This window comes from Actinia tenebrosa, unplaced genomic scaffold (assembly GCF_029948245.1).
Source record: "Actinia tenebrosa isolate PJP-AT-01 unplaced genomic scaffold, QUT_ActTen_1.0 PGA_scaffold11__36_contigs__length_13525064, whole genome shotgun sequence".
Taxonomy (NCBI): Eukaryota; Metazoa; Cnidaria; class Anthozoa; order Actiniaria; family Actiniidae; genus Actinia; species Actinia tenebrosa.
Genome location: NW_028292571.1, coordinates 5624144 through 5646587, shown reverse-complemented (window position 1 = coordinate 5646587; position 22444 = coordinate 5624144). Strand labels below are relative to the sequence as shown.

At 38.5% G+C, this 22444-nt stretch overlaps 2 protein-coding genes across 3 annotated transcripts; both read right to left on the bottom strand.

Moving 5' to 3' along the window:
- Window positions 1–404: 404 nt before the first annotated feature.
- LOC148912394 (glutamate receptor ionotropic, NMDA 1-like) lies at window positions 405–6378 on the bottom strand. The gene is made up of 5 exons (XM_089027616.1): window positions 5929–6378; window positions 3278–3888; window positions 2010–3036; window positions 1585–1748; window positions 405–1122 (listed from the first exon to the last, which is right to left on the bottom strand). Exons 1-5 carry the CDS (start codon window positions 6376–6378, stop codon window positions 405–407), a joined length of 2970 nt encoding a protein of 989 aa, XP_088883742.1.
- Window positions 6379–10129: 3751 nt separating this feature from the next.
- LOC116297493 (mirror-image polydactyly gene 1 protein) lies at window positions 10130–20946 on the bottom strand. 2 transcript variants are annotated; one of them, XM_031705722.2, is made up of 10 exons: window positions 20720–20946; window positions 18262–18487; window positions 17420–17525; window positions 16809–16938; window positions 14710–14758; window positions 13786–13956; window positions 13611–13712; window positions 12844–12938; window positions 12086–12316; window positions 10130–11152 (listed from the first exon to the last, which is right to left on the bottom strand). In XM_031705722.2, the coding sequence occupies exons 1-10, from the start codon at window positions 20905–20907 to the stop codon at window positions 11077–11079; spliced, it is 1374 nt and encodes a 457-aa protein (XP_031561582.2). In that variant the 5' UTR covers window positions 20908–20946; the 3' UTR covers window positions 10130–11076. The 2 variants fall into 2 exon arrangements, with proteins under 2 accessions (XP_031561582.2, XP_031561581.2); XM_031705721.2 differs by having other exon boundaries at window positions 14629–14758; window positions 20720–20945.
- Between the last annotated feature and the right edge of the window lie 1498 nt (window positions 20947–22444).

The window sequence follows — 22444 nt, the reverse complement described above, 5'->3', positions numbered from 1 at the left end:
CAGACAATACCGCATTATATTGACGGCTCTCTCTCGATCAAGCTTGTAGGAGAATCGCGATACTACAAATGCTAACGGTAAAGTAAGGAATGCACAACTTTGTTTAACCAAAGACCATTAAAATTAAAATTTATTTTTGACATCTTGCCATATATGTTACTTTTGGCTTTTCATTTTAGACTTTCAAAAACGGTTAAGAGAAGGATCGTGTATTACGGACCGGTCTACTAACACCGAAGTACGAATGGTTTTCCAATTTTCTCCAATGTTGAGATCGCGGAGTATAAAATCAGTGAAGACTTGTGTGTTTTATTATTGTCTTTATCTTAGGTACTATATTCCACACACAAAGAAATCTGGTTCACATATAAGTGAACGTTCAACTGAGCATGTTTTCCTGTTTTTCATAAAGGACTTGGTCCAGAGTCCTGCTCTTCCAACTTTTCCTCGCAGTCGTCGTCAAAACCGATGTTTGTATGAGTATGAGAATTATTTAAAGAATGACGAGAAACGCTATCGAAGAAGTTATCAAAATCCTGAAGCTCGAGTCTTCTGTTTGTGATATCTTGGGGATTATAGATGACAAAAGAATTCCAGGGGTCACGCATGCTCGGTGCAACCCTACGTTCACTTAGACTCAACTCTAAGGGCGCTAAGGAGAATGCTTCTGATTGGTTCCCCGATCCCTTCCGGTAAAGTTCTCTTGTAGAAGGCCAGGATCGATGAGGCTTGTTTGTCCAAATATGAGATAAAGGGAACCCAAATCTATCCACATAAAACTCAATGGCCAAGACAAGAATCGAAACGACCACACCAACAAGCACTATGGCGTAGCCTCCTCCTACATCATCTATAGCCATTCTTTTAAATATGGCTTTACCATCTTCTTTTGCACCACAGGACCCCCGTAACCATCTATTTGATAGCTTGCGTGAGGTGTCTAGTTGTTCATACTGAATCAAAACTTTAGAGAATCTTTTAGTGAGCGTTGAGTTTTTGGGTAAAGCTAGGCCAAACCCCGAATGAAAGAATGGCTTTCCTGCAAGTTTGAGGTCACAGGATTTTTGTCTTCCAATGTGATACATTAGAGTTGGTTCGTCTCCGATAAATGCTGTTAGTTCGCTTTGCAATGAAAAAGAAAAAGAAAAATTTTAGATTAGCAATACTTACTTGTTTACTACAATTCCATTTGTCAGAAATACATTTACCAATAGTAAGCGAGTTTCTATTCGCAATGATTCAAAATGGTACTAACGCGTCTACCATCCGAAAAGAGCAAGACAATTTTCTTCCGGTGTATCGCACCTTACACGCGCGTCTTCTAACCCAAATGAGCGGGCGGGCAATTTTGGCATCCGGTAAATGGTACGCTGGACAGCTAGGAAAACGAATCAAGTAGGAATACGAACTATTTCCCCGAACGGCAGAATATGGTCGGCCGGATTTTTCATATCAGAATGACTCGATTGTTTTTCTAATCGATATTTTAAGTTTCTCCGTGTAAAAATCCCCGAGGCTTTCTATAAAAGTCATTGATTCTGCGAGAACTATTTCTATACTTCGTTACATATACGTTAATCTTACCCTTCGATTACTTTCCGCACTCCTTCGGCAAATGTTTTAACACTATTTCCTTTTATGTTTCTCCAGATTTGAGAATACACAGCACTTTTGCTTCCTTTAAACGTCTTCTCCAGACTTGTATCTGCAACTGTCCCCACTGTAAATCCTTTGGGTGGATTTTGAAGCTGGTTGTAGTGAAATAAATGTTAGTTTAAAAAAACTAAAAGGGGAATACAAAATAGATGGGTCATATTGCAATAACGAACAGAACATTGAGATTTTTTATGAATGAAAAAATCGCCGTGCCTTAATTGTGACGGTGGCGTGCCCTAGAATTTACATTGGATACAAATGTAAGTCCTCGTGCAGTGTCATTGGTTTGAAGGACTGTAAACTGTTTATTTTTTATCAACACAGATGGCATTATTTTAGGCGAAATGCCTTACCTTAGGATCCTGTATTCCTGATAGAGGAAGCACCTCTCCCTCAGACACAAGAACAGCAGCTAGATTAGCAGTGTAGGTGTTCGTTAACACCAGCATAGCGAAGGCAAACACTACAGTAATCAATCGACTGCTGTAACATCTGGGCCTGGCTTCACATTCATCGATGTGGAACACAGTACCCCAGCTGAACCACAAGCTAGCAATCAAGTGGAATTTCTTTCTTTCTTTGTAGTCTTTTCCTTTCCTATAATGTCCACAGGGACTTTTTCTATCGATAAGCCACAAGAGAATGACGATTATATTGATGGTAACTACTATCAACACCCAAAGTTCAATGGTAAAAGGCTCTAGAAACCTAAGAAGCCAGCCCGTACGGTTAATGCGTACTGCAACCAGAATATTCATCCCACTGTGAAGAAATGGCTGAGTGAAGTCAACTGCTTGGCTCCTTAAATTTGTGATCGTGAGGTCTGCAATTGCTAGGTCGACTTCCCCTCGTACGAGTTCTCCTATCAGTCCATTCCACTTGCCTTTATCTAATGCCCCGTATTTACCGTCTTTGACAACGTGGAGGTCAGCTTTGAAGCCGAGGTCATTTTGTAGCATGCCGAGTAAATCGATGACAAAACCTTTGCAGCATTTCTGCTCAATTGTGTAAGAACCAATTGAAGTTAACTGGTAGACTTTACACGGAAATCCAGAGGCGCAGACGAATGTACCTTCTTTGTTATCAGGCTCTTTTAAAGCGCCGAAGAAGGCAAAGGGTTCCGTGATGGCTGTTGCAACACGTAGAACCCTAGTGTGTAGGATATTAGTTGGAGGTTCCACTTTGTTGCCTGGCCATTGGATTGGCACTTTATTACATACCAATTCGTGATTGCTCCAGTGTCCAATCCTTATCCATTCTTTGTCACCGTTCGACTTTGCTTGAAGATTAACGATGTCATACTCTGGATTAATCCTGTTACCAAAGCTGTCAAACTGGATGTGACCTGTTTTTCCTGTTATTTTCATGGCCAGGATGTGTCTGGAAGAAAAGATAGTATTTGCACTTAGAGGATGTTTGAACAAGGGTTTTAAAGAGTCATAAGCTGGGGAATTCCTTTCATAAATGCCTGCACTTGTTACGAATTCGTCAAATGAACCTTAACTGGGAGAAATATATTGAATCTTAGGCCCAGTTAGCAAGATGGACCTCCCAAAGAATGCATTGACTATATTCACTAGCACATATGGCCTAGTTCTTAATGCTAAATAAAACGCCTCACCTGAAGAAAGCCGTATTCTTTTTACTATCCATATTCCTTATATCACCATAGCAACTCGCGTGATTCCTTGATGATATACTTCCTTCCGTGTTATTGAATGTTTTTTGTGCATAGACGTACACCATCAAGGCGTCATACACCAAGTCACGTAATGACTTATATACGGTGGAGTAACATGACCTGTGCAATCGTATTCCTAATAGTCCCGTTGGTATTCTCGTTATCCCGGATAAAACCTCCGCAATCGTTTCACTAATGATCCAAGCGCGATCGCCGTTAAAAAGCCCCAAATCCTCTGCCTCGGTAAGCACCTTGCGTGCTTGGGACGCTTCACAGATTAATACAATAGCAGACGTATCAGTCTTCTTGACTTGAGCAAGTTTCTCGGCGACGTCTTGACTATTCGATGTGTCGATGATGTGAAGTACTGTCGTCAATATTGGGTTTAATACTTCAAGGCTTTTAACAAACTCAGAAACCAGCTGCGGTTTTGTTTTATCACCTATGACCATTACGTGCGTCCATCGAAAGAATGATAGGATACCATTAACTACATTGGTTTGTTGTAAGATATCTGGCTTTAAACTGTATACCATTTTGTATTCCTCGTTCTATATAACGACAAGAAAATTATATTTACTCGAAATGAGAAAGACACATCCAGACACTAGTAATAAAAATACAAAGTACAGGGCAAGGGATGACACCACGTTACACACGGGGCAAGGGATGACACCAGGTTACACACGTGGCAAGGGATGACACAAGGCTACACGCGGGACAAGAGGTGACATGAGGTTACATAAAGGTCACACGGGTGACACCAGGTTACACACGTGGCAAGGAATGACACCAGGTTACGCGCGTGGCAAGGGATGACACCGGGCTACACACGGGGCAAGGGGTGACACCAGGTTACACACGTGGCAAGGGATGACACAAGGCTACACGCGGGACAAGAGGTGACATGAGGTTACATAAAGGTCACACGGGTGACACCAGGTTACACACGGGGCAAGGGGTGACATTAGGTTACACACGGGGCAAGGGGTTGACATAATGTAACATAAAGGCAGGGGTTGCCATGAGGTTACATAAAGGTCAGGGGTTAAAATGAGGTTATTCACGGGGCAAGGGGTGATAGGAAGTTACATAAAGGTCACACGGGTGACACCAGGTCACACACGGGACAAGGGGTGACATTGGGATACATAAAGGTCACATAGTTGACAACAGGTTACACACGGGGCAAGGGGTGACATTAGGTTACATAAAGGAGAGGGGTTGGCATGAGGTTACATAAAGGTCAGGGGTTAACATGAAGTTACGCACGGGGTAAGGGGTGACATAAGGTTGCATAAAGGTCATTGGTTAACATGAGGTTACACACGGGGCAAGGGGTAACACGAGATTACAAGGGGTTAAACAAGTACATGAGGCTTGATCCACACGCAGGTTATAGGTAAATCAAGTTTTTAATTTTTCAAATGTTATTGAATTAGCAAAGTGAAGCAAATCAAAAGCAACAGCACAGTATAGCCTAAAACATAACAATAAAAGTGCACAAATAGAACCAATTACCAATTACCAATTACCATTGCTTGAAGGTCGTGTTGTTGTTTTTTTGTTGTTGTTATAATCAAGAAAAAACTATCTTTGTAATTAAGTTACCGAGTTTGAGCCAACATTTTCAAAAGTTTTCCAATTTTATTTTTCAAGAAATAAGACTTCTTCAAATTTAAAACGAGCTGCGAAAATTATAATAAAACGATAATATCATTCTTTCCATTTAAATTTATAATTTAAAAAATCTAATGACTTAAACGATAATATAAGGTGTAAAATAGCTGAATGTGTAATATTGAGTTGTACAAAAAATGCCAAAGAAAAAGTATATATATCTATTATTGGTGCTAGCTTGCCTTTGTGGTGATAATGAAAAAATTGGCCTCAACTTAAATATAAATGAATTTTCTCGAACCTAAGCCTAAAATTTCATCTCAGGAACATATTTATTCTAATACTTTCTCAGCTTTTGTATACTAAATAATAGGCCGTTGCATTGTTGGCCCAAAGTTTATGCTATTTTGAATTGCGATTACTGCGGTTTTCCATTTTCTGCGAACTCGACCTGCACGCTGAAATGTGGTTTACGTTTTTCGCTGCCGCCAATTCAATCAAAAATAATCAGTCAGTACCTTTTATGTCTTTGACTAGCGGCAGTGAAAATCCCATTTCACAACAAGCCGTTGAAAGGTCTGAGTTCAAAGAATATGGAAAACCGCAGTAGTGCTAAGGATAGAGTAGGTGCATGATTGAGCGAAATAATTGAAAAGCAATCAAAAATGTCTCTACGGCTCAGCGCTCGCTTTCCATCGTATAGTTAAAATGCCAGAAAATAGGCCAACAAACAGAAATAAACGGAAAAGTGAGTAAAGGTCTGTGTAAATATTTCCGTAAACGTGTATGCATGAAATAGATGATGAAAAGAATTCAAACTAATGAGCAGTTGTTAAGTGAAGGTCCAAAAAGTAATACTTAAATTTGATGAACGGGAATCGAACCCAAGAAAAATATGTGTTGTCTTAAGTTTGAAGCAAAGTGATGAACATTTTGAATCGATCGTACTTAAAAAATCATGAACAACATACCTGCCGATTTGATAAGAATTCTCGTGTATCCCTCAACAATGTTACAGGAATACCTAAATAAGATGCAATCCAAGGTATGAAATGAAACTGTTCTTTCTTCAACTTGTCTGTCATGATTACAGCCGTTACATTCTTACTAATAACATCCTTGCAAAACTTGACCAGAGAATTCTCAAGGTTAGCATTCACTTTTTCCAAGTAATAAAACTGCGTACTGATTTGAGTGGTATTTATAATCTTCTTGAGTTCTTCTAGTGCTTCAGTAGCAATTGTTTGTACTTCTGTCAGGTTATCAGATGTGACAATTGCAATGGTGACTTGACGTTGCTGTTGAATGGTACCAGATGATCCTCCTTGGCTCGCTGCAGCAATGCTAAACATACGCTTCGTATTCGAATCATTTCTTATACACGATAATGCCACGAAGAAATAAATACAAGACCATGGCATGATGGAAATGAGAAATTCGAACAACGACAGGTGTAATGAATAGAGTACGATATATAAATAAAATCGAGTGTCTAAATTCTCTCAACGTCATTAAAAGGACTGTATATACACTTCCTTCGATGTCCTGCTCCGGTACCATCTAGTTTCAATTGTATTTGTTTACAATTTTCGCCGTTCACAAGCCTTGAACTCGAAATGATACCATCTATTAATGGGTAGCTTTCGACGCTACATCACAAAACATAATAATCTAAAGCTTCACACAGCTGCGTCAACGTGTTACATTAAGAATTCTCAAAAACTGAGAAACCCTAATCAACCAATTAACTCTCGTTAGGGAAAAAGTTAAAAAGCTTTGAAAAATAATCAGGCTGTTTGGTATATATCTTGTTCGTTGTATATTCCTATGGCAATAGAACTTTCAAATGTAGAAAATTGGCAGAAGAAGAAGAAAAAAAAAAAAGAAAAAAGAAAAAGAAAAAGAAAAGAAAAGAAAAAGAAAGAGAGAGTTCTCGTCATTATACGTTACGTGCATGTGTGGCCAAGTTCAAGATAACAAAAGCACAGCGCTACTAAAGTCTCTTTGGCTTTTTTTTTTTCTCTCCAGTTTTTATTTTTTTATAGAAAGCATTGGAATACCTGATTGGATTCATTGTATTTTCTAGGAGTCTATACGCCTTTGGATTACTACTTATTTATTTTATTTTTATTCTATGAGGAATCGAATTGAAAATTCTTTCCATTATTGAAAGACTAGACAAGAACATTATGAGAAATGAAGAATAGGGTCTTATTTAGTATGATAAAAAGCTATAGAATGGCTTGGAGTTTTTTGTCAAATATACTAAGATAATAATTTCAGTACGTAGAATCGAGCTTTGTAGTTTTGAAATAATTGGTTCCTTATAAAATATATTTTTGTTAGTTTTAAAGCTAATTTATGGCTAGTATATAATTAACACCTGTCCAATTTTTTGCTGTGTTTGAAACATTTCCCTAGTTTCCGATAACAACAATATAATAAAATTAAAAGAGACAATGAAATAAAATGAAATGAAGATATTAATAATATATCGAACAAAAGAGAAGAGAAGAGAAGAGAAGAGAAGAGAAGAGAAGAGAAGACAAGACAAGACAAGAGAAAACAAGACAAGACAAGACAAGACAAGACAAGGCAAGGCAAGGCAAGGCAAGGCAAGGCAAGGCAAGGCAAGGCAAGGCAAGGCAAGGCAAGGCAAGGCAAGGCAAGGCAAGGCAAGGCAAGGCAAGGCAAGGCAAGGCAAGGCAAGGCAAGGCAAGGCAAGGCAAGGCAAGGCAAGGCAAGGCAAGGCAAGGCAAGGCAAGGCAAGGCAAGGCAAGGCAAGGCAAGGCAAGGCAAGGCAAGGCAGGCAAGGCAAGGCAAGGCAAGGCAAGGCAAGGCAAGGCAAGGCAAGGCAAGGCAAGGCAAGGCAAGGCAAGGCAAGGCAAGGCAAGGCAAGGCAAGGCAAGGCAAGGCAAGGCAAGGCAAGGCAAGGCAAGGCAAGGCAAGGCAAGGCAAGGCAAGGCAAGGCAAGGCAAGGCAAGGCAAGGCAAGGCAAGGCAAGGCAAGGCAGGCAAGGCAAGGCAAGGCAAGGCAAGGCAAGGCAAGGCAAGAGGCAAGGCAAGGCAAGCAAGGCAAGGCAAGGCAAGGCAAGGCAAGCAAGGCAAGGCAAGGCAAGGCAAGGCAAGGCAAGGCAAGGCAAGGCAAGGCAAGGCAAGGCAAGGCAAGGCAAGGCAAGGCAAGGCAAGGCAAGGCAAGGCAAGGCAAGGCAAGGCAAGGCAAGGCAAGGCAAGGCAAGGCAAGGCAAGGCAAGGCAAGGCAAGGCAAGGCAAGGCAAGGCAAGGCAAGGCAAGGCAAGGCAAGGCAAGGCAAGGCAAGGCAAGGCAAGGCAAGGCAAGGCAAGGCAAGGCAAGGCAAGGCAAGGCAAGGCAAGGCAAGGCAAGGCAAGACAAGGCAAGACAAGACAAGACAAGACAAGACAAGACAAGACAAGACAAGACAAGACAAGACAAGAGAAGCTTAAGATTAATCCATTTCAATATATTGGTAGAACGATGAAGTTTTTCAATAACACCCTCTGGTAATTTTGCATCACCACAACTATATCAGATAAAATAATATACTCTGCCAACATTACGCCGGCAGTATATTTTTAACTTTACATAAGTTTACGACTAATGATTAAAAAAAATCTAATATCACCAACATTTCCACACTGTTATCACTACGACAAACAAACACGTCACATAAACCTACAGGAAGGTCAGTCAAAGTTATTAAATTGAGTTCTTTATCTTAGTAAACAAAAGGTTTTGGATACCGAAACGACAGTTCAGTTGGATCTTTTTGTGATCGTAAAATATATTTGATTTGATTTAGTGACTTAGCGATTAGTTGAACGCCGACAAAGGCGGCTGCTGTCTTATCGGTCCGTGGTCTCTTATTTCAAATTAAAGAGTTAAACGTTTTGCGATTATTGATCGTTAGCGCTGCTTTTGGCCAGCGTTGGTAAACGAAATTCTCTTTGGCAAATCTTGTTGTTCTAATCAGTTTCAAGAGATGTTGCTAGTTAATTTCAATAAATCCAATGGACTTTTTGATGTCGTAGAACCAACAAGTTTTTTTATAGAATATTTGAAATCTATTGGTCGATCCAATAAATTAAAATTTCAAAAACTATTGTTTAAATTGTTGGCAGATAACCAGTTTTCATTGCTAAGCACATTACTTCCACCTATAAATCAAAATCAACTCCCCCAGTAATCATACAATAACATACAAATTTCTCGCTCACTGATTGGCTAACAGCCTATGATCAATAAAAGGACAAAAAAATAGTGAGCCAGTGCTCGCTGAAAATTTTTTTTTTCAAATTTTTTCCTTGTTTTTTTTAAATATTTATTTTGTTATTGTAAAAAAAACGTTAGTAGATTTCCATTGACTGTACTCTTGTTCAGTGATCTTCTCATACTCATTAATAATTCATGAATAAACCAGCCAATCAATGGGCTTTTTTTGGGTCACATGATGTTGCTTGAAACCTGGTAAAGTGCTGTGAAAGGAATGCATTCAGTCTGGAGTAACTGGAACATAATTAATTCAGTCCTAGGACTGAATTAATTTTTTTCCAGTTACTCCAAGTCGAATAATTAATGAGCATGAGAAGTCATTTCAAAGCCTCCAATATTGGACTGGACGGGATTTCAAGTCCGCGCAATTAGTTCCAGTCCTCATTATCGGCTTTGAAATATTACTTAAAAACCTCATTAATAATTCATGAAGGAAACACAATAGAAATCATGACCATGAAGGAGGTTTTATATCTGATAAAGATTCGTCTTCATTTGCATAAACTTTAACTTGGATTTTCTCTATCAAACTTGGTTCATTTCGTAAAGAATTCTGTAGAATATGAAAACATGCATCACGAGTTTTTTAAGCCGTTCAATAAACTCGCAGATCGTGTTTTATCGGGTCTAAAACCACTTGGCTACGCCTCGTGTTTCATAACCGATAAAACACTCCTGCTCGTTTACTAAACAGTACTTAGTTGACGTCTTAAGATGTTCAAAACTTCAGAGTGAAACCACTCACTGCGCTCGTTGTTCCTCTTGAGTTTTGAACATTCCAAGACGTCATCCATGATCAACAAGAGGACAGACCATGTAAATAAATGAGGGATTTGTAAATTTTCTCCCTGGTTGTACCAATGAACAACGCGTTACAATTACATCGTTACAATTGATTTGATCGCTTTATACAAAATTTAAAAGTGAAGCTTTAGTCAACAAATTCTACGAGGCAGATGTGAGAATATATTATTAGCTAATATTAAATTATTGGAATTCACTCATGTGACAATATCTATAGACATATCTTTCATAATCACAAATATATATTAATTGATACAATTGAGTAGATATAGAATATGGATAATAATACACCTATATTATGTGAGCTGATTGGCTAGAATTCTTTTGGCAGACTGAGATGATATAGAGCGTTTGCACTCACGTGAGAAGACAGCCATAAACAATAGAAACTTTCTGCATAGTATTTGCATAAAAATAGAGTTCAATTCCCGGAGGATAGAAAATGTATTGTTTTGGTACCCCATAATGGCCGCTTTGACGTCACGTGAAAACGCTCTATTGAAAACGCATAGCAGTATATAGAAAACTATATCCGATTTACACGGTACGATTTTTCCTCACAACTGTAATGCACAACATGCTCACGCCAAGTTTTACGGCTGCCATTTACAGTCGTAAGAATGTTGTCTGGTCGATGTACACGAAGCAAATCGTGACGTAAGCTTGTTGCGCTCGACAGTCGTGAGCTTTATTTGAGGGTTATATTATGACTGAATAGCTGTCATCATTTGATCATTTCCATTCCAAAGTTAGAGGCATGTATTTGCGCTTCACGCACGTAGCTCAGTATAATTATTGACAAAATAATTATACAAAATATATGGAAGGAAAAGTAATGGGTGAGGAGGGAGGGGGAGGGGGAGGAGTTGTGGGTGTGGGAGGGTGGGATTGATGGATAGAGCCGGAAGGAAGAAGGCGATGGAAGGGGAACGAGTTACAAGACGTTCCCCACATTCGTCAGAAACATGTCCAAGGCTGCTTAATAGATGCAACGCAAATATCTTTCGGCGCGTTACTCAAGACTGTTTAATTGATCGTCTCTACACTTGCTCCTGCTCCTGCGTTGATACGTTTCCTAAGCACACCAACCAGCCTCTCAAGTCTGCAACAAACGATTACAGAAACCTGAATATCTACAGAATCAATCAAGAATCAAGGAAACACGACTCTCCCAGCATAGGGTTGGAGTGTTTTAATTTGTTTTATAAAATAATTGGGATACTACGCGCGCTATGATTGGTCGAAAACCATGTTTGATGAGAGTATCAAAACACGCTACCGTCATTTTTAATCTATCGTGCACGCTCATTGGTCAGTTTGAATGAGACTGCACGTAGGGAGAATTTACTTAGACTTTGCTTTTTTTCTATCTTTCGCGCGTTTGTTATTTTATAAAACAGATCAAAAACAGTTTTCCGTGTTTGATACTCTGATCAAAACAGGCGGGATGTTGAGAGAACACGAGAGGAGCGTAGGAAACCACGACTCGTAGCTGTTTTTGATTTGTTAATTCAGGCGTGTACGGTTCTACGAGTTGTTTTATGCCATATTGCAATGTCACAAGACTTTTCTTTGGTATATTTTCTCTGGTATATTTTCTCATATCAAGCAACAACGTGCTCGACCATGTTATCTTTTGTCACTTAAGCTACATGTACATGGGAATAATTGCAGACCAAATTTGACCCAATTTCGTATTCGAAGTGATAAAAATCCACCCGGCGGGTATCAATAAAGAGGATTCTGTTAAGGCTGATTTACATGGCACGATTTTTCGTCACAACTGTTGCACGCAACATCCTGACGATAAAAATTGTTTGGTGTACATCGACCGTACGATTTGATCACGACTATAAACAGCAGCTGAATCTTGGTGTAAGCATGTTGCGCGCGACAGTTGTGAGGGAAAATCGTACAATTTAAATCGGATTTTTACAGGGATACGATCCTACGATCGTGTCTCAGAGTGTGACAATCTTTAAAAGTGATTCAGTATGAGTGTTTGATGAGATGATGCTGATGATCAACCACTTACTTGTCAGCTCTCTCTTTCTCCTTCTGGTATTTCTTGTTTATTTCATACACTTGTTCAGCAAGTGTACTTCTCTCGGAGGAAACGGAGCGAAGTTTGCTGACCAGGTCATCATAGGAGCGCTGAGCGAGAACGAGTTCCCCTTCACGCATGCGCATACGATTCTCAAAGCCGTCCATTGTACTGTTGAACTGGTCACGGAGATTTTGTTCCTGACTCAAGGATCTGTGAAGGCTATAGGAAATAGGATACATAAAGAAGGCTGGCAAAGGGATAATTTGTCAACATAAGAGGAAAACACAAGAGGAATGCAGATAAGCTGTGCACATATACCGCATCTTATTTTAATTTTTTCACACTGGCAACGCAATGGGGTGGAGTGAGGTGAGGCGAGGTGAGATGAGGGAAGGAAAGGTGAGGTGAGGTGAGGTGAGGTGAGGTGAGGTGAGGCGAGGAGAGGTGAGGCGAGGTGAGGTGAGGTGAGGTGAGGTGAGGTGAGGTGAGGTGAGGTGAGGCGAGGCGAGGCGAGGCGAGGCTAAGCGGGGCGAAGTGAGATGAGGTGAGGTTGTGAGGTAAGGAGTGGTGATGTGAGGTGAGGCGAGGCTAAGCGGGGCGAAGTGAGATGAGGTGAGGTAGTGAGGTAAGGAGTGGTGATGTGAGGCAAGGTTAGATGCTGTAAGGTTAGGTCAGGTGACTGAGGTAAAATAAGGTGGGGTAAGGTGCAGAAGAGACAATCTAATAAACCAATATGTGTATGTTACCTGTAATAGACGCGTATCGTTTCAAGTTCTTCCTCCAGACGTTTCGTTTTCCGCAAAGACGCGTCTCGCTCGTGTTGAGAAGATAACAGTTGCGCCTATGAATACAAACAAACCCTTTTAATCCTATTAACCTTATTAACTACTACATCTTGGGCAAAACTGAGAAGTTCAATATACACCAGTAATCGCCACTCAACACCACCTTCCCCCATGGTGTCGAAATAAGAATAAAGAGTAATGTAAAATCTAAAGACAATGATATAGAGGATATTACATGGGCGCGCGGAGATACGAAATTTATCTTCGAGTGTTGAAAAGATCTCTCACAAGTGAGCGCAGCGAACGAGTGAGAGATTTTCAACACGAGAAGATAAATTTCCAATCTCCAAACGCCCATGTAATATTCTGTTTATTATATATTTATGCATAAAATCAACTTAACAAGCTTTTTATTATTATAAAAAGTTTTTATTTATAAACTATAGCTTAAATACACATGGCAACGATATTTTCACATGTGAAAATAACATGTTATTTTCACATGTGAAAATATCAGTTTTTCGAAAAGGAGAAATATAAGTATTTTATGGATAATTATATGATAAATACTTTTATTCAATTAAGGTATATAGACCACTTGCAGCACGTCGGAATGCAGCACAATTGGAGGACATAACAATAGGTTTCCAATTGTCTTGAGAATCTTTGGTTTTGTCCTCCAAATTGAGGTGTGTTGACGTCACATGCAAGGGGTCTGTTATAATCACCTGGGTTGTCTTGATGCGGTGTTTTTCTGCCAGTTTAAATTGATTTTTCAACATTTTTAATTCCTTGTGTAATTTTTCCACTTCTTCTTCCAGCGCTTTGACCTGCAGAGAAGTATTATTTAAGCCACAGGTAGCCCAACAACATCAATTTCTACTCATGGTATTCACAGCTTACTTTTGATAGAGCTTGGTCTCGTTCTTCTAGGACTGTTTTTAGCTCCTCTGCTATTGCTCGCTGGTGTGTTTTTTGAGCTGATTTCAGTTTATCCGCCATTACTGTACCTTGCTTGTCGATAGAACGGGGGCTTTCGGAAACCGTCAGTCTGTTAAGCAATTCTTTTATTGACTATGCACAAAAAAGGGGAAAAAACGAAGAAGTTATTTTAAATTTCAGCCAACGGACACCTGGCTATCATTAGAAGATTGTACAATGAAGAAAGTATAAAGGAAAGGAAAGGAGAGGAGAGGAGAGGAGAGGAGAGGAGATTTATTTTACAATATTGAGGATGTGGGAACGTATGTCTGTATTTATGAACAAAATGGTAAATGGTTGGTGGTTTAAAATATATAAGGGTAGTTTTGGACACGTGATAGAGAAAGTCTATAAAGTGACATGTTTTCCTTTTCCTGTGATTGACTATGGAAAAGTGTTTAAAAAATTATCAAGTATCCTCTCATGGCCACACACATCGGGATCACATATCGGGATCTGATCTTTCTGTTTCTTTTCTTCCTTCGTTTTTTTCATTCTTCCATTTGTTTTTGTTTTTGTTTTGTTTTTTGTTGTTGTTTTTTGTTGTTTTTGTTTTTGCTTTTGTTTGTTTGTTTTTGTTTCGTTTTCTTTTTTTGTTTTGTTGTGTTTTGTTTAATTTTTGTTCATTCTTCGTCACCTTTTTTCGAAAATATTACGTTACCAATTCCAACCGTGTATATGGATCTGCAGGTGTATCTTATTTTCCACTGTGATACAATGTCATCGTGCAGGCATTTTTAAATCCTTTTTTAACCAAACACTCACCTTCCAGTCATTCAAAGAGAGTATTTCCCAAGCATGATGCAAACCACTACAATTACAACTACATTCGGTACGTAATCTAACCTGATCGGCATCTTCATCATCGTACACTGAATCCACTCCCGAATCAAATCTGCAAACAAAATGAAACTCAAGTAAAGAGGGGGCATTCTATCTTTACAGTTCAAGATTCTTTGAGTGTAGCTTTTATGTTTTTGTTTTCAAAACCTTGTTGTTTTTGCTTTTCGTTTTGCTTTTAAAGCGTTGTCCAACACGGTACAAACAGGTTAAAGCATGCATCGTAAAACCAGGCTTACTTTTGCAGGTTTCACTTCGTATAAAATAATCATGAAAAGTGTAAAATTTGATTTTAAAAATACAAGAAATTATATGCTAAATCAGCAGAGAACTACGAAAGATATACTTCGTACTCCATCAAATATACTAGTCTTTTAGCTCTAAAATCTTTCATTTGCGTGAGACAAAGTAACGAAAATAGAGCATTGTTTTGCATTGCAGTTGAAACGAGTAAAATTCCATCTTATTTTTTTGCGTTTCATTTCCATTAAAATTTGGGAAAAAAGACATTTAAAAAAAAAAGATAAAGGAATTTTAAAAACCTTTTTAAAAATATCGAATTCTTGTACCTATCAACTTATTTACCTTTCCATATTTGGAAAGAATTCAAATAGATTATATTGTGTTGAACCAAATTCTGTGAATCTCACTGTTCGGAGTTGTCAACCAAGTACAAAGTAGATTCAGATTATTTAAGGTACATGTAGATAGAGATTACCACCTGTATTAATGCTAAACCAGTTTAGTGGTTCATTTATGACAGGTGGATTGAAAACCACTGTATAACTTATTAAGGGACTGGTCATAAAGTAGTCATAAAGGGGAATATATTATATGTATATGTATATGTATTTGTTTATGCACACTCGATTGCAGAAACGTTGTAGTATACATTTATACAAATATCTAATGAGATGCACAATGCAAAATAACCATTTTCAACGCTTAAAACCAACTGATTTATAATCTGTACGATCTAATAGACATTAAAAAATAATTTGACAGTCATTGAATGAAACAAACAATAAATAAAGCGATTTTTCTGTTTTGCATATCATTAAAATATACTGAATAAATTAGATATATGCATAAATGTATATTACAACGTTTCTGCAATCGAGTGTGTATGTATGTAGTGTTTAAAAAACGAGTAGGAGTGTTTTATCAGGTATAAAAGCACCAATTGGAGCCACCATACACGTCACGAACATGAATTTTTATACTTCGATAGAGATTTGACGTCACGGGCATGCACAACCAGATTCAATAGAAGCTCCCACACGTTGGATATTGCGTGCCAAGGCAAAGACAGGCACGTTAGTCAAAGATCTTTATAGGGTTGACTATGACCTTGATGAAGCTCTATGTCTTCATCTAAACTTGGATGCATACTTCATCCCTGATGAAGTCATCCTCATAGTATTCGAGTGGCCTTTATATAAAGACACATGTGTCTTTATATAAAATCACTTGAATACTAATGAAGAGGACTTTATCGGGTATATGGTGGCGCCAATTGGACCATAATCTTATGAATTATTAATGAGTGTTTTAAATATATTTACAGCTATTTCAAAAATGGTTGAATACTGAATACTGCATACTGAATAGTGCATTCGAAGACCAAAGGGCATTGTGGGTCTCGTTAATTTGAAATAAAAAGTAAATATACAGCAATGAACCCTACATGTAGTTAGTATATTGCTTCAGATGGAATACACTAAAAATAGAAAAAATAATTATTATTAATCCTACTTTAGACAATGTCACTATGACCCACAATGCCCTTTGGTCTTGGAATGCACTATTCACTATGCAGTATTCAGTATTCAACCTTTTTTGAAATAGCTGTATATAGAAAATATTGAATTAATAACCTGTATAAAATAAATGTGTGTGTGAAAAAAGGGGTAAAAGCAGGGGGTGGGTAACACAATTTTGAACTTCTTAAAAGGGACTGTCATTAAACTGTGCATCATTTGCATTTCCTGGATAGAAACTTGGGGGAGGGGTGGGGGGATTATCATTTTTTCAACCTCATACTGGGCAAGGGAAAAAGGGCTCTTATTTAGATAACAACTAGTACTCTAATCTTATCATCATACCCAGCTTGCTCTTTCTCCAATCTACGCATTGTAGCCAGCAAGTCCTCCTTCTCTTCCTTGGCTTGCCTTAGTCTGGCATTAACAGCAACATCCCTCTCTTTTTGTGCTCTGTAGATTTTATCAACAAGTGCTATGGAGTAAACATGAAAAATAAATCAAAAATGACATACTGTCTCAAGGTGAAGAAGGTTTCCAACATGTTTTATTTAGTGCTAGAGTTCGCAAAAATGCCTAAATTAGCACATTTTATACCAAAATTATTGAGATACTTCAAAGAAGAAAGAGGCCAACTTGACTCCAAGAATCTGACCTGGAATTTTTGCCAAAAACAAATCAAAAGGCAATATACCCACACACTGAAGCAGGGTGGGGGGGGGGGGGGGGGGACGCCTTGTCAGAAAGAGAACTAAAACCAATTAAGCTAACAAGCGGCGACTGGGATTCAAACCCTGGACCTTTAATTGGAGGTGAACATTTTGACTTCTCAAGTTAGAAGACAATATTTTATTACACACACATTAATTATTGCTGCAAAATATACTAGCGTTTAATATACTTAGACTGGTATATAATATAAACTTGTATAAGTCTGCATTATTAAATACTTTTACCTGCTCCTTGAGATGCTATTCTTGACTCGGCCTGCATCAACAAGCCATCACGTGTCATCTTTGTTGCTTGTATCTCAGCTTCTGCATTTGCTAGCTTTTCTGTAAGCTGTTTTTAATAGTCAACAAACATAAGATAAACAACAAAGAAATTTACAGTGAGAAAATTCGAAACCATGAACATCTTGAGTTTTTTTCACTCCTGACAGATTAATCCCTGAACTTTCTACTGTTTCAAACCTTCTAAAATGGAGCATTGAGTTCAAATACACCAAGGTTAGTGATCAAAAAAATCTTATTTCTAATTGATTGGCTCTAGGAATGTCCTGATTTACAGTTCACATTTTCTTAAAGAAACGAAAATGCAAAGTGTTCACGATTCAAGTGTCCTCATTGTAAAATAATACAGATCTTCTTGGCTTGAGCTTAATGTTTCTCTATTTCGTGTCACATGTTATTCTCTTGGGAACAAGATTAATCTAATGCATTTATCACTCCTGGGTAATGCCTAACAGGTTTTGCAGCCCAATTGCTAAGGCACACGATAGATCAAATTAGAATTAAGAAGTTGATTTTTGTGGATGGTGGAAAGACTGGAGAGCCCCGAGAAAAAATTCTCAAAGCTAATAAGACAACCAAAAGACTCTACTCCCATACTCAACACAACACTACTCACACTCTACAGATGGCAAGACTGGCAGGACTTGAACCCTGGTCACATTTGTGAGGTGCCTTATTAGCAGCACACACAACCTATGCTTCCCTTCTTTGCTTGGTTTTCAACTACTTTGATTTAAGCATTTTCTGAGTGTTATGTAACTATGAAGCAATGATGTTATACTTACTTGGGAGTTTAGTGACCTTGAAGCCTCTAATTCACCACTGTTCAGTAAAGAACTTCCCCTGTAATCAAGACTGAAGTGAAGGGGAGATGAATATCTTGGTTCCTGGCTTCCTCTTCCATCCTTCATAAGACTTCTAGATTTCTCTCTCAATAACTCTTCTGATTTCTCTGATAATTCTCTTTCCAGTTGTTGCCTTAGTCTCTGCTCTTCTGTCAAAAGTTTATCCCTATAAAATACAAGGTAAAAGCAATTGTAAATCTTCAAAAAAGTATTGTTTTTAGTTGTAATTGTAGTTGAATAGAAAACTGTGGAAATCTTCAACCATTTCTAAATGAAATACCTTCACCACCTAGAAAATTATTATGAAATCTGGCTTCGAGTTACGAATTGCAAAACCATACGCAATAGACTACTTCGACGATGCAGTGGCCATCTTGAATCCTAATGCATTGTGTGTTGTCCACCCGGGGGGGGGGGGGGGGGGTACTCCCCTATATATACGGGTACGTGCCGCCAAACAGGGTATGGTTTTCAGCAATTCCACTCTGGAACAGGGTATATAAAATCGCGCTCGCTCTGGGACAGGGTATATGAAATCACGCTCTCTCCTCTCTGGAACAGGGTATCCATTTTGGCAATACCAGAATAAGTTATGATTTTCAGCGATCTTGCTCTGGAACAGGGTAAGAATTTCAGCGATTTTACTCTGGAACAGGGTCAGTATTCAGTGAGATCAGCGGCTCATCCCTACCCTAAACATGCAATAATACCTCCATCCCCCCAGGGTTGTCCAGTGGCCAAATAAAGCATTCTTACAGTAATGACGTCGATTGATATTAACAGCTTACCACAAGAGAATATAAAAAAGATGAAGTAAGGTGGCACATCCATCACCTTTACCCATAAAAGAAAGACAAACACACAAATATCTATATATCTTTTGCATCATCTTTGTTTTGTTTTTCCCCCTTGCAAGATGGCCTTATTGTCGAAGTAGTCCATTACTATCAAGGTTGAGCAAAATATAGTGATTTGTTTGTGGAGAGTGAGCAATTATTTGCTATAATGCTAAAGGCAGAGGCAAATGCTTGCTTGTGAAACAATAACGGTTCACAATATTTTGTGATAACCAAGTTCAATGATATTCTTTATCGTTCAATTTATTTTTTCCATTTCCTTTTTTTTCTCTTTATCAAACATACCAAGTCATGGGGAAAAGCGTGCAAAGTTAAAGAGATAGAAAATGTGTGGTCATGCTGCGTGCAGTTATAAAGCACGCGGGGATAGGCAGAAAACGAGAGAAGTGTTAGGAGAAGCATGACACATAGCAGAGTGCTTCTCAACACTTTTCAAATGATCTGTCAATCCCCGTGTGCTTTATAACTCCACACAGCACAGCAAGCAAGTTTTTATTTCTTTTCTATTTCTTATATCGAATTACAATAAACGTTATTTTAGATAGCAACTGAAAGGGCACACACGTTCTGTGCACTCTCATAAAGCACGTGGTTCCAACCAATCAGAACTAGAGATTAAACTCTCATCAAACAATGTTTTGAACCATGGTGTGTTACATTTGCTCATGCGCACTACATGTAATCAGTTAAAAACCAGTTTCCACGATCATGGACGGTGGTGTATCAAAGGAAATGTTCTACATCGGCAGAGTCTCCTTCCTCCCCGCCTGAAAGAAGGGAGAGAAAGAGAAAAGAGACTCTGCTAGAAGGGAACTTTGCACCGTAATGCTCCTGAGCAGATGATTATTTAAAGGCAGTTATTTGCAGTTATCTCGACCAATGAAAATGACAGAAAAATCAATTTGAATGAAATAGAATATGTCATTGTAAGTCAAGTCAAAAGAAAAAAAGCAAATGAATAGAAATTACAGTAGTTAAAGCTTATCATTTTTCACACAAAAAAGGAATGTTTACGATTGTTAAGTTGAAGCGGTCCTATAAAGATGGAAATATCATATATTAAAGAAATATATCAAAGAATATGCTGAAAATTCAAATGGTTTTTGTTTTGCGTTGGTGAATTTTTACTAGACCCAAAAAAGTCTATAGCAACGCATATTCAATCTGCAACAATAAAGAATTTTCAATCTTATAGCTTTCGAACGCGTATTTCGAATGTCTCTTTCGGCAATAAATGTACTTGTTAAAAGAAATAAATCATTTTATATCAATAAATGATAATTAAGTGACCAAAACCAAACTAAACGACTAGTATAAAATATGTAATAAAGCTCAAGTCTAAAACTTGAAAAAGTAAACAACAACAATCGAATTCAAACATGCTTGAATTATAACTATTAAACTCCCCTAAACTGACTATAAAATAGGATTATCAACAGCGAGATAGCTTTATAAAGCTTTAAGCGTCCTATGATATTGATAGGTTATTAAAATATTGACACATTTGACATATTTTTTAAGAATTGTTTTCCTGGACTCACTTTTCTTCGGCATCGCGACGTAAATTCGCCATCTTTCGCCTCGCTTCTTTCATTGCACTACGGACATGTTGTCGAATTTCATCTACTTCTTCTCTGTCGTCGTCGACAGTGGAGACGAAGTGATGTCCGCGATTAAAAGAGTCGTTTGTGCGGTGGAAATAATTCAGTTCGTCACGAATAGAGTCCATGGACGCTGTACCTTCGAGACTGCATAAATTAGTAAATGAATAATTTATGACATAGGGAGCCCAACGTCTAAAAACCTACCATGAACCTTGGAAGTACACGTACAGTGTATATATATAAGAGACCTTTAGCGTCAGGTGTACAGAGCTAACCGCTAGGGATCAGGCCCAGAAACACGTCCGCAAACACGGAGAAACACTCAGCATCAATGAAATTCAATATGACAGCTCTTCCAGCAACAACTTTGTTATGGCGCTTTGCAAGAGAATATTATCTTGCCACTTGCTAAATGCCGAAAGGGGATTTTGACGGAAAACGCCGGACGTCAAACTGCAGTTTGAGGTTTGCGGTTCCTAGCAAAAACGTCGTAGTCTATTAAACGTCATCTTTAAATAATTTATTGAGGTCCCAGCGTTTATGATAATAAATAATTTTTCAAGCAAAAAATAAATTTTAATGTATGTACATAGATGCTTGAATCATGAGGAGCCGCACAAGAGTTTTAAAGCCAATTATGTTTGATTGACGGTTTCTAGGATAGTTCTTAATCTTCCTCTTTGATTGCATCTGTCAGTAAAAAATTTAATCGAAACAGTGTAACGCCATCAAAAGCGCGGGTTCTTCAAAATATATTTACTTCTCCTTCTAGCCTCGCGTGTCTTTGGGCGCCGATGCTAATAGCTTCCCATCGCGTTCTTGGTCCTTCTTTCGAAATTAAGAAGGCATGGAATGCTTTACATGAGGGTATTTTTCGTCCTAGGTTTGTCAATCAGAGTTGTGGCAGAATATGGAGACTGGGACCATGACCCGTCCATCCCCCTCATGGACGGCTGATCGGTTCCGAGAGCTGCATTTCGTTTACAAATAAAGCAGCCTTCCTTCTCGAAGACCTATTATATGACCAAACTAACAAACACATTTCGCATTGCGAATTTTAACACCAATTATAAGTCTGGCAACCGTGGAGACGATCTTACCGTGAACTGAATGTCGTAACCGATTTTGTGGATTACCTGTGTAATCAGCTTCTGAAACTAGTATAGATTTGATTGATTGTGACGTAATAGCCTCCTGCGCAGGCAACTCAAGGCAAGGGCACTAGGACACCGAATGTGGTTGGATTTCTATAGGTTTTTTACCCTTTCGATTATTTGAATTAAATTAACGTTATATACTCGTTTACTTATCTTGTGTCCGTGTTCCTTCGTTGTCTTCGTTCGCTGTTATAGTGCAGACGTTTTCATTCCAAAGGTCAAACGGTTTGAATAGCCTACGAGCGTTACTTCTTTAACGGCCGTTCCGTACTTGACTCTGTTTGAACTATACCAACAACAACGCGACCGCGCGATGCTCCTTACGTCAGTAATATTCAACCGTCCAGTTAATATGGTTAATCAAATTCACCTTAAGTTCTATATAGAACCATTTGTTTCAACAGCCCAGAAGAAGCAAGACTTTGTCTGCTATTCCCTCTTGGGACGGAGTTTACATTTTGGTTTAGCACAACCGCATCAAAGATATAGTGCTGCTCTCTTCTAG

Bases quoted from the DNA above. Each gene is read 5' to 3' on its own strand.
- LOC116297493 (XM_031705721.2), bottom strand. From the start codon at position 20,907: ATGGACTCTATTCGTGACGAACTGAATTATTTCCACCGCACAAACGAC. The intron at 14,759-16,808 runs GTATGATGATAA...TTTTGTTTGCAG, and splicing joins TTGGAGAAAGAGCAAGCTGG to ATTTGATTCGGGAGTGGATT. The intron at 12,317-12,843 runs GTAACATACACA...TATTTCCTATAG, and splicing joins ACGATACGCGTCTATTACAG to CCTTCACAGATCCTTGAGTC.
- LOC148912394 (XM_089027616.1), bottom strand. From the start codon at position 6,378: ATGCCATGGTCTTGTATTTATTTCTTCGTGGCATTATCGTGTATAAGA. The intron at 3,037-3,277 runs GTGAGGCGTTTT...CTTTTCTTCCAG, and splicing joins AAGAATACGGCTTTCTTCAG to ACACATCCTGGCCATGAAAA. The intron at 1,749-2,009 runs GTAAGGCATTTC...CACTACAACCAG, and splicing joins CAGGAATACAGGATCCTAAG to CTTCAAAATCCACCCAAAGG.